Raw genomic sequence first — 13,807 nt, 5'->3', positions numbered from 1 at the left:
GCTGTATCAGTACCATGGCTTATCTGGTAGAGCCTTCACAAGTCATCTCCTGACAACTAGATATACTGCAGGTAGTGACGTATTAATCATGCACAAATATCTGCCAAACAGCTTCTGACAAAATGCTTCAAGAAGCAATAAACACGTGGACATAAGAGATGCAAAACCGACAGAAAAATACTATTCAAACAGAACTGTTCGTAAAGATTTTATTATAAATGAAATCGATCAAAGTCATTAGATAGCTCTATGAATTCAGATGTTAGAAATTGCTTTAAAAATTTGTCACATCTTACGGATTTTTAGGGTTTCTGAAATAGGCTGCTTTCACCTTATTTATATGAAAAGCAGTAGATGGCAGAGCAGCTTATTTTTACCTTCAGAAAATTTAGCAAAATTATCTTTTTAATGAGATCTTTAAGAGAAAACGTGCATTAATAGACTTCAGCTATAAACTGACAGTCTTAAAATAAAGCATGGAATACAGAGAAGGTACATTTTCTTAATTCTAATCTGTATTTTTTCAAAATCTATGAGTAAAGAAAAAAAAAAAGACAGTTATTTTACCCTCACAGCCCCCTCCCCTCTAATAATGGCTGCTTTCTGAGAATCATTTATGAATCACAGCATTCTGCGCCTGCAGAATTTGTGACTGACACCTGACATCAAACTGCAAATCAAGCCGCCTTTATGATATTTTTCTTATACTTTCTAGGAGGGAGCCCAAACTGGCGTGAAATAACAGAAGCTGAGACAGGCCAGAGATCCTGTTCAAATCCAGCAAAATGCATTTGAAAAAAACCACCCCACCAACACTAGAACAGCTCCCAGTAATATTAAGTAATCTTGCTGAGAGCACCAAACTTTTTACAATTCTTTAAGCTGTTAAAACCATCTCAACTGCAATCAATTAATCAACTTAAAAATCAGAAGAGTTAAGATAGCATGATCTGGGTTGTCTTTGGAAGCTTCCTTGATAATAATCATTCAACTTTGATTTTATTATTATTCCACAGCCTCACTGCTAGGGGTACCACAGCTTTGATATGAGACGGCCCCAAAACAAGAATATTTTTCTAAACTAATAAAGATTCTGAGAGCAACCATTGCACAAAACTAGCCACTTTTCAGCACTTTATTTCCTTTGCCTAGATGAGCAAATGGGAATACATTTTTATTTAACTGTCATACAACACATTTGATTCAGAAATTTCCAATGGATGTATCCAGAGCGTGACTTTCACTCAGAGGAAAGTTGGAAGCACCAAGTCATGAAACATAAACCTACTCATAATTCGCTTGCTTTTCATAGCCCAGTGAGGAAAATTTCCAGTGATGAAAATTTATCTTCCAACTACAGTCAGCAGGAAAAACTACATAACCGGAACTCAATACAGCTCATGAATGCTAGTCTTAGCAAATAAGAATCAGGGTCCAACTTACCCCTTGTTAAATTCAGGGTTTATCAATTATAAACACTGGTCTTTACTGAGAAAAGATAGTCAAAGAGAGGAACCACATACAGTCTTGACATATCTTGCATTTTCTATATCGCTATCTTCTCACATATAAGCAATTTTACTAAAAAGGGAAAAATACGTCATTAAAGTTTCTCTTGCCAAGAGGGCAGGAAGCTTTCATCATTGACATGTAGCTGACCCAAGTACAGACGGCTGTTGGAAGAGCTGGTCCTGGTCTGCCCTGTTCCCCCTTTGCATTCCTTCCATATCCCCATAACCAATAACAGCATTCTTGCAGACAGATCAGGGAGCTACCAGTCTAGGTAAAAATTAATACTAGTTGCTTGTTTAAAATGTTAAGTCATTGCCACTCATTGAGTCAGATCAGGAAAGAAGGAAATAGTGCCTTTCAGAGGTAGTTCACATTTAAGTCACCTTGCAGCAGCCATCAAACTGCACCCGTAATAGGAAGCAGAGAGTAACACAACACCTTTGGCTTCTCTCTTTCCCTCTCCCAGACACAACTTCCAACACTGACAAATGCTTTCTATATATGATAAGCTTATAGAGGAGGGAGGGGAGAAAGCTCTGGGTGTAATACCTACCAAAACCATTATTCATCTGTGGAGGAAAAGAAGGGAAAAAAAAGGACAGCGGACTAATCTCCTAGTTTAGGAAGATACAGCATACAGTAAAGCTTGTGACTCGGATAAATGAAGATGTTGGCATGAGGCATCACCTGAGCTACTGCATTTTCTACCAACACTCTTGCCTGCTTTCTCATGTAAGCCTTTTTAATGTTTTGACCCCAGTTTCTATGAGCAGCCAAGGAGCTACATATATGCACATAATTCCACAATAAGCTTTTCTCTCAAAGTGAAAGATTGGTCATTATTGTTTATGACAACTTACCTATACCGCAAACATGCTTCCTGAACTTGTGCTTGCTCTCTCTGTCTCTCTAATCTCAGCCCATGCTCACATACCTTGCTAGAAGGACTGACTCTGGCCAGGCTGAGTTCCTGCATACAAATGCAGCAGAACTCTCAGCAGAGGAGTTCAAGGTCCCAAGAGGTGCTGTCAGACATCAGGCCTCCTTAGGTGACACCAAAACCTTACTCTTAGAAGATGCAGTAGTTGCCTTGTTTCCTTCTTGCTTACGTCATTTCCATAAAAATTATTATCCATATTCTAAACTGACATCTTTCCACATTAATAGTCATTCAGACTACAGCAAATCTTGACAGGCAGGTAGGTCACAGTTGACCTTCTTTCGTGCAGCAGCCTGACACACTTCCTCCACTCTCCCCTTTCCCGAAATGGTGGGAGAGTGGCTGTGAACTCATCCACAGATTTGTAATGAGACAGTGAAAGGGACAGAGCTGAACACACTTTCAAATACTTCATTCCCTCCATTCCTGTTAGCACAGAGGACACACCAAATGTCTAAAGCTCTCTGTGCAAGATGCCAACCATTCTGCAGTTCTTCTCTTTCCAGCCAAACCAAAAACACATGGGAGAGCTGTAAGTTAAGCAGAACTGCCACACAGATGGCTTTGAAAGTCATACACGTATTAAAGTATTTTAGCAAATGGGTAAAAAGCCAGACTGTAGCAGGTTAATGGGGAAAGGTAAACACACTAAACCCTCCAGGACACCCTCAAGAACATATGTACCACCCCACCCAAACTTGAAGTGCTTCAGTATGTCAGACTAATGACTGCCAACAATTTATAAAAGGCTGTTTTCAGGACTCTTTGCCATACTGGCTGTCATTCATGTGTTGCCTATTAATTTTCTTTGCATTTCTCCTTCACTGATAAAGTAAACATTCTCCAACAGTGAGTATGTACTGTGGATCCCATGTGATCTGAACAGCATACTGCAAAAATAATGTCTCAGATCCAAAACTTTCATATGAGACAGGCCTCAAGTAACCTTTATGAAAAATCCAAACCGACTCAACCTCCAAGGCACGTAACAGATCTACAAATTAAGGCTGACCCCCATGCATTTGATACCATGACAGTCCCTATGCTTGTACAAAGCACAAAACCTGTCAAATAAAAAAGAATTAGGCCCAAAATCATTTAGGGCTGATCATTTAATTATTTCTTTTTAATCAGACTATGGAATTACTGCCTTCAGGAAAGTTCGCCACAAGGAAAAAGAGTAATTTCTGGAAAATAAAAAAAAACCACAAAGAACTTCCTATTATTCAATGAAAGCCTAACGCAACACAAAGCACGAAATAACAAAGAAATACCTGGAATTCACAGTAGGAGATGAGCCTAACTTTCTCTTTAATTCAATCTATAAATATTAAGTCCTCAGTGTAAAATTACAGATTAAAACATCTCAAGAGGAAAAGTCATTTTAGGAAGCCAGGTGGGCTCATACAAATCCTTACCAATAAAGTGAACACAGAAAGTCAAGTGAAAAAATGAATGCAAAGGAGTTGGAAACCTAAGTTCTATTTATTAAACTGTTTTTTAAAAGTGCTTTTTTTTCAGTGCTGAAATTATTATATTTTTAAAGGACCCCAAGGCACTTAAACACCTAAGTGTGTATGAACAGCTTACCTAAAAATGCAACACATCAGAGAATCATACTTAAATTAACGTGTTCTTATTCAGGACACACCAATACATACTATTTTAGTAGTTTAAACAGGATAAGTGAATAACATCAACTTTGCCTAAGATCATCAGACAGTCACCAGAATAACCGAATGAGATTTGAAATCTGGAAGATGAAGATAGGCATAAGCAGGTATGGGAAAGGGATCTGAGGAAACTTACATTCGTCATAACTAAAAACGGAGAGCTGGTATGCACTGTGTACAGAGTTCTCTACTTGTTTTTACCATGTTTTGTGACAGAATAGACTTAAAATACAAATCCTACTTCTAGGCCCCTCCTGTTTCTAGTACATGCCTATGCTCAACCCTACTGACCTCAAGCAGTCTAGCAGTAACTATCACCAAGACAAGGGTCTGGATTTCAAAGGACTTTTTGCCATGCATCACTAGCTTACCCATCATTGCAAGCCTACTTTCCACTACTATTTTAGCCCCTAATAATCCTACAGAATATCCTTACCACATCTCAGCATTTACCTTTGTTGCACTGTCCATTCTCCTTCTGTTGTACAAGGAGTAGTAGTTCAGGAAAATGTGCATCCTTTCAGTGTGCGTTTGTTCCAGAGACACAGAAACTCAACCAACTGGCAAATCCAACTGAGCCAAATATTCCTCCTGACTCAGGCAACAGGCAGTGCCTGATGCCTCACAGAAGAGCAAGAATAAATTAATCAATAATAAATACATAAAAATCTCATAGTGCTATATGTTGCATGGAGACTTGAGACTTTTTGCTGGCCTTTAAAGATACTAGACCCAGCCCTGAGGTATAAGATACAGTAACTCCAGTCTAAATGTATTAACACCAAAATCAAAAGTCAAACTGCTGATTTTACATAAAATCAACATACAAATACACAGGTGTTTTGGGGTAAGTGATGTATTATACTTAAGAAATATTCAGGGCTCAATTAGGATCCAGTCCATTATTCCATAAAGAGGAATAAGCAGAGAGAAAATTTTCTTCAACTCTTCTATGCCAGATTCCCACACAAACATCCGTAAAATGGGAGTGAAAGCAGTGTTTTGATCACTGCTCCCCATCCTGGTAAATGGGCAGGAATGGAACAGAAGGAATATAATTTCCAGCTCATCATTCAATACCACCATGGCAACATGCTGCTTTAGAATAAAGTAAGATATAGCAGCAAAGGACTTTCAACTTCTCCTGGTTTAAAAAAAAAAAAAAAAAAAAAAAAAGGCAAAAAAGCAGACTCCAGTTCAGTTCTCTTTACCTTGCCTTTAACTGTACTGACCAAAAATGGAGAAGATAATTTGTCATATAGCTAGTTAGTTTGCAAATTAGGCCTGACAACACAGCTTAAACAATACTGTTAGAAAAACAATACAGTCTGAAGCACAAGCCATTTAGTAAAACAATAATTTCTGGAACCCTCAAAAGCCCTGGAAAACTTTCAGCTAGTCCCTGAAATGGCTAACTGGAAAGACTAACAGCTTCACAAATGCTAAGAAAGAAGTCAGGTCAGGTTGGTGCCAGGGGGTTTCCTGTATTTTATATACGGAAGCCAAGAACGGTCATACGAGAAACATGCAGCTTCTTACGCATCTATACATTTGTCTTTAGATAACTTTTTCAAAAGGGTTTTTTTGAATGTGGAATATAAACAATGTTTCCTATCATAAAAACACTGAACTGCAACGTTACTGCAATGCTGCAACAAATCTTGGCAACACACTCTTCCAATAAATTATACTGCCTCTTTATAGTAATTCTTATTATCTTCAAAGTGTTTTCTCAGAAGGATACAAATAAAGTGAGAAGCTGGGGAGTCTGTCTGGCTTTGAGAGTCAGAGACAGGAACTTTTCCAATCTTGTCCTTAAATCCAATGTCCAAGAATCCTTGAAAAGAAAAACAAATGATGACAGTTGTTCACCAAATATGTACACTCTGCTGAAAGTACTATTTAGATCACAGCAACTTTCCATTAGTAAACAAGGCAGCCAGCATTGTATTGAAAAGATTCCCTTCACTGTTACTGAAGTGAATGTGTTTGCTAGCTACTCGTAAAAGCATACAGAAGTTAGAAGAGTTCAGTATTATTCCCACACAAGACTTCTAGAAACAAAATGTAGCTTTATTTCAAGTATAAAACTATCATATACTGTTGGTATATATAAGTGCCCCTAAGTTAGAAGTACCTTTAAATTACAAGCAACTTGAAAAAAGAAGATAAAAAGATGAAAATTAATTTTAAATTTATTAAGTAGAGTATGAAATGAATAATTTTCCATTGCTCAGTTTTCAAAAAGTAATCACTGTAGTCATCTTTCACTCCTAACAAGACCTGGGAATTGTAAATTTTGTTAGTAACAATTGCAAGTGTCATGACATCAGCGATCAGGTTATGACATTTCTAAAATAAGGATTTGGAGAGAAATAACTCATGTACGAAAAACAGACCAACCTATCAGCCACAAACTGGAATGCTGTCTTCTGCCTGACACAGTGTCTCACAAGCACACAAAAATAATAGTTAAGGAAAAAAGCCAAACTACACCTAAGAATTCACTGAATACTCATTTCCTCTATTTCATACCTTCATTTAAGCTAGTTTCTGCTGGACGAAAAGCTAGCCAACAGATAAAAAAGCAGTATCTTCCAACAAGTAGCAGGAGTTTCCTAAATTTACTGCTGTATATGTAAATATATGTTCTCACAGCCCAGATCTGCCCTTATTTCACCATGCTCGTACAGAATTTACTTGCTGCATTTACCAATTCAGTATCCAGACAGTGGTGCACCACAGTACGCTGTACATTACCAAAGGAACCATGTCTCCTACAGAGAGGAGTGTATATTATTTTTCAAGATGTATTACACAAACAGACAGGAACTCCAGCTATATAAAGCATCAGACGCCTGAGTAAAAAAATATGCCATAAGAACACTGCTTAGTAGACTAGTGACTCACTGCTGTTCTTTCTCAAACGTAAAACAATCTGTGTTTCAACACTAACATGGAATGAGCTGTACAATTCCCACAAGAAAATATGCGTGACTGTGGACTAAGAGCTTGGACACTGGGTTACTATGAATAAACCTGAGCATCTCGACTCAGATAAGGCATTAAAAAAAAAAAAAAAAAAAGCTGCTAATTAAAAAAAGAGTAGTCGTATCCCATCTCTGAGGTCAACAAGTATATCTCATTATTTATAGCTAGTCCCAAAGGAAAATGGCAGTATATGCCTTTTTTGGTGTTAAACTGGAGCTCTTCATCAGGTGGTACATCCAAAGTCAGTCCAAGGGCAAGTATCACTTAAACTTTAAACTTTGATTTGATATCAAAAAGCATGTGGCAGGCTGAAGATATCTCTTCCCACCACAATAACTGACCACAGCTTCTTAGATAAACTAGCAAAACTGTCCATGCGGCAGGACGGTGAAGGATTTCAAGCATGTAACCCTGCAAAATAATATACATATTTTACAAACAAGTTTGTGTACACGTGCGTATGTGTACACGGGAGCTGTATACACACACATTCACAGGCAATACAGCATATCAGTTCCTTGATCCAGTCCAAGTGCAACCACATAACCAGCCATTTCCAGCATAACCAAGAAGTTAAGGCGCAATTTTGCACCACAGGAACAAGCCATCAGCAGGCGAAACAGTGGCTGTATCTTCCCTATAGGTATTGCCACTGATCTTTACAATGTCAAACCACAGCTCTGGACAACATCTCCTAACCATCTACCTGCACATTGGCCAGGAAGCAGTCAGTGTAAGGGTGTTTCATTACCCCTTCATCAATAGAATAATTGTAGACATCTTCACATTGAAAGGGCACCTGTAAGTGAGATCTATTTTGAACCTCAAGCACGCTAACTTTTACACTCTCTTCTCACTTGCACTCTCTTGCACGTGCAAGCCTAAGAACTGAACTCTGAAAAAGCCATTCAAAGAAAAAGGCTAAAACATATTTAACAAAAAAATTAACCAGCAAAAATGCCTATGGCAAGAGTCACCAAACCACTAAGCACAGCTATGCTCTACAGCTATGCTCTTCCAGCATTTTTTTTGGGGGGGGAGTGGGGAAGAGTCTCAGAACACAGACAATAGACACTCATTTTCTGTTACAGGAGGATTACTTATAAACTTGACTTTCTCTTCTCCACATTAAACGAAACTGCTTCAGGCTCCTTATGCCTAGCTATCATGTTTTAAACCCAGCTATATATACACAGAGAGCGGGGCTGGTCAACAACCTCAAAGCAAGTAACTAGACTTGAACTACTACATAGCAATTCCCAGAAGCATGTATATTTCAGGGTTGTGTGGAAAGGAAGGAGAAGTAGCAATTTTTATTTATAACACAAAGCCAGCATACCATTTAGGACTCAAGTAAATATAAAATATATTTAAGACGGTACTCTGTTATTGATAGCACTCTCACAACCCTTCCTCCGTTAAATACATGTTCTTTTATGATTGCACAGTTTCTGTTAAAGGAAACAATAAGAGTGATTACCAAACTAAGCATCATTCAATATTTATCACCCCATGAGAAAAATCATCATAAATACCATCTCTGCAAAACAGACATTTACCTGGAAAAGTTCTTTAAATGAAGGATGTACCATGGGGTTCGGGACAAAAGGCAAAGCATAAAAGGGAAGAAACTCTGTAGTCTGGCTCAGCGCAGCTCCTTTTGTTTCCAGGTATGCCTTAAAATGAGAAATTCTTTCCTCAAGTTCAGCTTTGTTCTAGGAAATAAAGCAGCATATTTATTTAGAAAAGTGCCACTTTGAATGTAATGTAAAACTGGCAAATATAAGCAGAGACCTAAATACAAGAGACCTAATATCAAGTTTGAAATCCCAGAATATTTGTTATCTAAAAAGCAACATTTATTTAACTAGAGAGCATTATATCTTGTTTTCACCGCTCAAAACAGAAAGTTTAAACCAATGTTGTTATTTGTGTCATCCAGGTCCAACAAAAGAAGAGAGGGACAATTGCTTTTTGAATGTAAATTATTCCTGCCCACTTCAAGCTAGATTTCTAAAGCAGAGTGCCATTTCCACACACAGGGCAGAGAGGAAAAACCTACTTTAGACATGCTTTATTTCAGTGATAAGTGCAGAACCATAAAATCCACTCACACAGCACCAGGAAGGGGGGAAGAGGAGCTGGCACATGGAACAGACCAAAAGCTTCTTAGAGGCTGGAAAGCACAATGAAGGCATCCAAATGCTCCCGTAGCAGCTGACAGGTGCAAGGCAGGAGCTATTAAGCCCTGGCTGATCTGGCTGACTCCAAGGTACTTAAATGTCTCTTCATCATAAAAGTCCCACTTAGCAAAGATTTTATTTTAGGACAGCTTGGAATTGCTGTTTTCAATATGATATATTAAGCTGACCAAGATTCAGCTTTCCAATTTTATCAGAAATGTTTGTATTTCAAGACACAGCTTCAGTCCAAACTAGAAGCAAAATAAACATTTTAAGAATCTTTTGTAGACTACCATCAGTGGTGTGAAAGTATCAGCATGCTGGTATTTTCCAAATTAAAATATTTCATGAGCTCCAAGATAAGGAAACCTCCAAATCCCATCTCTGTACTTCACAATACAAGGGGTCTGGTTTAACTAAAACGCAGACTGTGGCCCAAAGACTGTATACATACTTTGCAAATTCTTCTTACTAAACATCCACACTAAAGACAAATAAATGAAGTAAACCAAACAAAAGCAATTTGAAGTTTGAACTGTGAACTAAACTTACCGGCTTTCCCACAGAGTGTTTTAAGAGGTAGGTGGCAAAGTGGACGTGAAGATAAAACTCCAGCTTCTGAGCAATTGGTTCATTGTCCCTGACTGAAGACGAAATATGCTCTTCCCAGAGCTGGAAGAAAACTTTCTGCTCACCATTTTCAAATGCTGTAAGCAGATCTTTCTGCAAAGCGGAAAAGCATTCAGTGAAAAACCAAACACAGAAGAGCTACATTTCTTCAACAGTAGGTTAGTGAATGAAGAATTCAAGTGCCATCTGAACACTTTGAATTCAAAGTTTTATGCAAAGTCTCCCATCATCCAATGACCACGTAAATATTCTTTCTCCACCTATCTTTATTATCTTCAAGAAACTGAATCAACCATCAATACGAGAAGTAAAGCCCAAAATTTCAAGCATCGATATGGGGACCCACCTTTACAATAAGGGAAAAATAAATGCCTATGGCATGTGAAAATCAGTCTTATGAAAGTATGGCGAGCTAAAAACCTAAAATAGTATGAACCAAAACTACTGTCTCAGGTTCAAAAGGACTGGAGTTCTGAAAAAAAACACACAAACAACCAAACTTAAAGTTTCTTGTACTGAAAAACAACTGCTAGCAGACTTCTTCAAATAATCCAAGAATCTGATCAGACAGTTCAGATAATCTCATTGCCGTACAAATTGACACAGCAGTTAGCGGCCTATAACTATTTTTAGTATTACTCAAAGTAAGTGTAAATGATGCATTACCTGAACAGGCAAAGCTTTTGAATCTCTTGAGGAAACGCTTGCTGGTTTAGGTAGTGGCTTCCCTTTTATTTTACATTCTTTTGTAAATACTTTCACCGTTTCTTCAAATTCAGCAAAATCCAAATACTACAAGACAAAAACATACAGGAGCAATATTTTTTTAGATTATTAATGACTTAATGAGTGACCCATGAATTGCCAAAGTCCTTTAAAGATTCCCTGTAGCAGGGTCCATAAATGCCAAAGACTACACAGCAACAAATCAAGAACTGGTACTTCATGTGGCAGGAAACTACCGTCAACTAGATTTCCTCCTGCATACTAGACGATAGTACTGACAACCGGGCACATCCTCTCTGAAAGAACGATGCCCCTTGGTTTAGCCAATAATTTAATTTAATCAAAGAAAAAAAAGAACTAAAATCCATTAATGCTATACCTTGGTTGAAGAAACAAATAAATAACTTCCTTGCAAATAATGGTCTCAGAGGGCTTAAGTGCGACTCCACAGCAACAGTCAGAGAGCTTGAATTCTAAGCCAGGTCACTCACCTGAAGCTGTGCAAGCCAAATTAATAACCAGCTAATCAAGCACTATTCTTCTGAGAAAGAGATAAACAGCCCTGGCTCTTCCTCCCGCACTGTACAGTAACTATATTACACACAACTTTCTCCTCCTCCCTTCATCTCAGGAGTCTTAGTTATTGGTTGCCAAGACAAAACATCACATTTTGTTTTGCAAACTTGATCTGGATCCCCAGTATTGCCACAGAGAACAAGAATTATTTACTTTCTTCACTGTTAACATAAATAAGATTATAGTAATGATTAAGTACTTAAAACTCTTTTATAGATTTGGTTTCTGACATACCCAAAAAGATTTAAGTTGTGTATGAGTCTACTACTTGGTAGACTCTTGAGGCAGGAAGCAACTGTCCAGGCTTTCAACAGAGAGCCTGGTGAAAGCTGGGCACGGTGACAGCTGATTGCTGCTTCCGATCACTGGCATCTGCAGAACCCTGCAGTAGGTTGGGTCACAAAAGTAGACAAGGCGGGGCAGGGGGGTCAGGTTGTTGGTTTGGTGTTCACTGAGGGCCCCAAACTAGGCAACCAACACAGTGTCAATCAAAGGAATGAGGCAGTAACAAACAGCAGAGATCACGGACTGTGTAGTTGTTCCAAAGCATAAATCCCATTTTAGCCCATTTATCCGCAAAGCTGAAGCACAGATTACCAGAGAGGCACCCACCCATGAAAGTTTGTTTCTCACTGTCTTTTTCACAGGACTGTTTCACACTTTAGAACACCTTCCGATTACCTCTTATGGGCAATATGGGTAGAAGAGTGCCTAGCTGGAAAATCCTGCTTAGGCATTAAACCATGGAGATCAGTGGTCTCAGGACTTCAGCCTGGGCTTTGTCAGCTCTAGGGTTTTTATATGCCTCTGCGATTTTTTACACATATAGAACGAGGTGGCAGCTAAGCAATGTTTTAAAGATCTCACCGTTATTACAGGTTGTTCCTGAGCCCCAAAGTTGCCTGTGGATCTAATCAACTTAACTGTTTCTTTAACGAAAGCCTCATTTACAATGAACAATAAATAATTCTAGATTGATTTGATGTTTGACTGCTGGCATTTAACAGACACTGAGCCCTTCGAATTTACAGAGCATGACAGGAGTCAATATGACTTCAGGGTGTAACAAACACTTAGCCAGCCAAATAACTCCAGAATTTAGACGACAGTTACAATGTCTGGCTCTGAATACAAGTAGTATGAAATTTTGCCTTGTTCATTTCAACCAAAAAGAAAAAGAACAGAAAAATGAGAGAAAACCAACCTCTCTCACTAGTCCGAGTAACTCAGCTTCGTAAGCTAGAACGTCACCCATCGCTAAATGTTGCTGCTACATCTCATCACGGATAAACCTAGAAAATCGTAAAGGAGGGGGGAGTCAGCAGACAGCGCAGCGGTTCACACAGCCCAGCCACCCACAGCCCATCAGCCATCTCATCACCCAAGAAACCGCGTGAGCAAGACATCCCCCCGTAAGGCGCCTCCAAAGAAGTTCCGAAGCCGGTCCTCGCCGACCCGACCCGCTTATCTCGTCAGGACGCGGCGGCGGTCACACCGGTTCCTCACACAGCGGCTCCCCCCCGGGCCGAGGCGCTGCGGCCACCCCCTCAGGGCCGAGAACACGCGGCTCTGCCGGCTCCTGAGCCAACCACTGGAAAGATGGGGGAGAAGCGAGCAAACCCCGAGTGCCGCCGGCACCGGCGCGGCCTACCTGCCCCAGCGCCGCCTACCTGCCCCAGCGCCCCGCGCCGCCGGCTCCTGTCGCCTTGGCAACCGCGGCCTCACGCCCCGCCGCCTCCCGCCGCACATGATCCCTTTCAGCCAATCCCAGGTCGGGAAGGGCGCGTCACGTGACGGGGGAGGATGCGCCACCGTGTCGGCGGGTAGCGCCCCCTGGCGGGCGGGGGTGAACCTGCAGCCCCCCGCTGGTCGCGGTGGAGAAGGCGGCTGTCCGTCGGCCGGTCGCTTTCGGATGCCCAAGTACATGATTTCTTAATTGCAGCTGAACACTGATCCCGCAGTATTTCCCCCCGCCGCACCCGCCTCCGAGCACTGCGCTCCCTGAGGGAATGGAAGCACTGGGAGTTACTCCGGCTCTGGTTAAAACAGCCCTTGGCCGAGGCCGCCTGCGCCGCTTACCTCACAGCTCGGACGGTTCCACTGAAAAAGATGTTGGGCAGAACCAGGCAGGGTCATGCCAAGACTGAGCACTGTGCGACGAGCCTGAGTGACAGCCCCGACACCGCCGGGGTAGGGGATGCCAAGGGGCGCTGAGGCTGGTCCCGTGGGTTGTGCCTTACCTCACGGAAGCCTGAGCAAAACAAACAGGAGGATTGGCCAAGCCCCGTGTCGAGGCTTTGTCCTGTTTTTAATTATCAGTGGTGTTAATGGACCTCTTGCCACTGACACCAAGTTTTCTAGCTAAGCACAGTAAAATGACATCGTATCACCAGTGATACACCCGGTCTTTCGGCCTCACCCCGAGCAGTTTTGGTTTACACCAGGAATACCTAAGACCCATGTCCTCCGCCTGTCCCACAACCAGACGCAGCACGGCACCATCTCCCTTCCTTTAAAAGGCTCCTAAAGCGGGCAGCAGAAACTGAATACAGAGCTTTGCATCTGCCCCCCCTGCA

The 13,807-nt window shown here is 40.7% G+C and overlaps 1 protein-coding gene across 5 annotated transcripts in view; it reads right to left on the bottom strand.

Moving 5' to 3' along the window:
* The window catches only part of ARMC9 (armadillo repeat containing 9), a 72,270-nt gene extending 59,274 nt beyond the window's left edge, over positions 1-12,996 (bottom strand). Inside the window, exons 1-7 of one of the 5 annotated variants that reach the window (XM_074590955.1) lie at positions 12,902-12,996; positions 12,436-12,523; positions 10,596-10,721; positions 9,852-10,022; positions 8,676-8,831; positions 5,870-5,962; positions 4,579-4,603 (exon numbers count right to left, since the gene is read on the bottom strand). In XM_074590955.1, coding sequence (XP_074447056.1) covers positions 4,579-4,603; positions 5,870-5,962; positions 8,676-8,831; positions 9,852-10,022; positions 10,596-10,721; positions 12,436-12,486 — 622 coding nt within the window. In that variant the 5' untranslated portion in view covers positions 12,487-12,523; positions 12,902-12,996. Of the gene's footprint in view, positions 1-4,578; positions 4,604-5,869; positions 5,963-8,675; positions 8,832-9,851; positions 10,023-10,595; positions 10,722-12,435; positions 12,524-12,882 lie in introns of all 5 variants that reach the window. The other 4 variants (XM_074590956.1, XM_074590953.1, XM_074590954.1 and 1 more) reach the window with 4 other exon arrangements.
* Between the last annotated feature and the right edge of the window lie 811 nt (positions 12,997-13,807).

Source organism: Larus michahellis, chromosome 6 (assembly GCF_964199755.1).
Source record: "Larus michahellis chromosome 6, bLarMic1.1, whole genome shotgun sequence".
NCBI classification, from domain to species: domain Eukaryota; kingdom Metazoa; phylum Chordata; class Aves; order Charadriiformes; family Laridae; genus Larus; species Larus michahellis.
The sequence above is the reverse complement of the archived record's forward strand: the minus strand, read 5'-3'. Positions and strand labels throughout refer to the sequence as shown.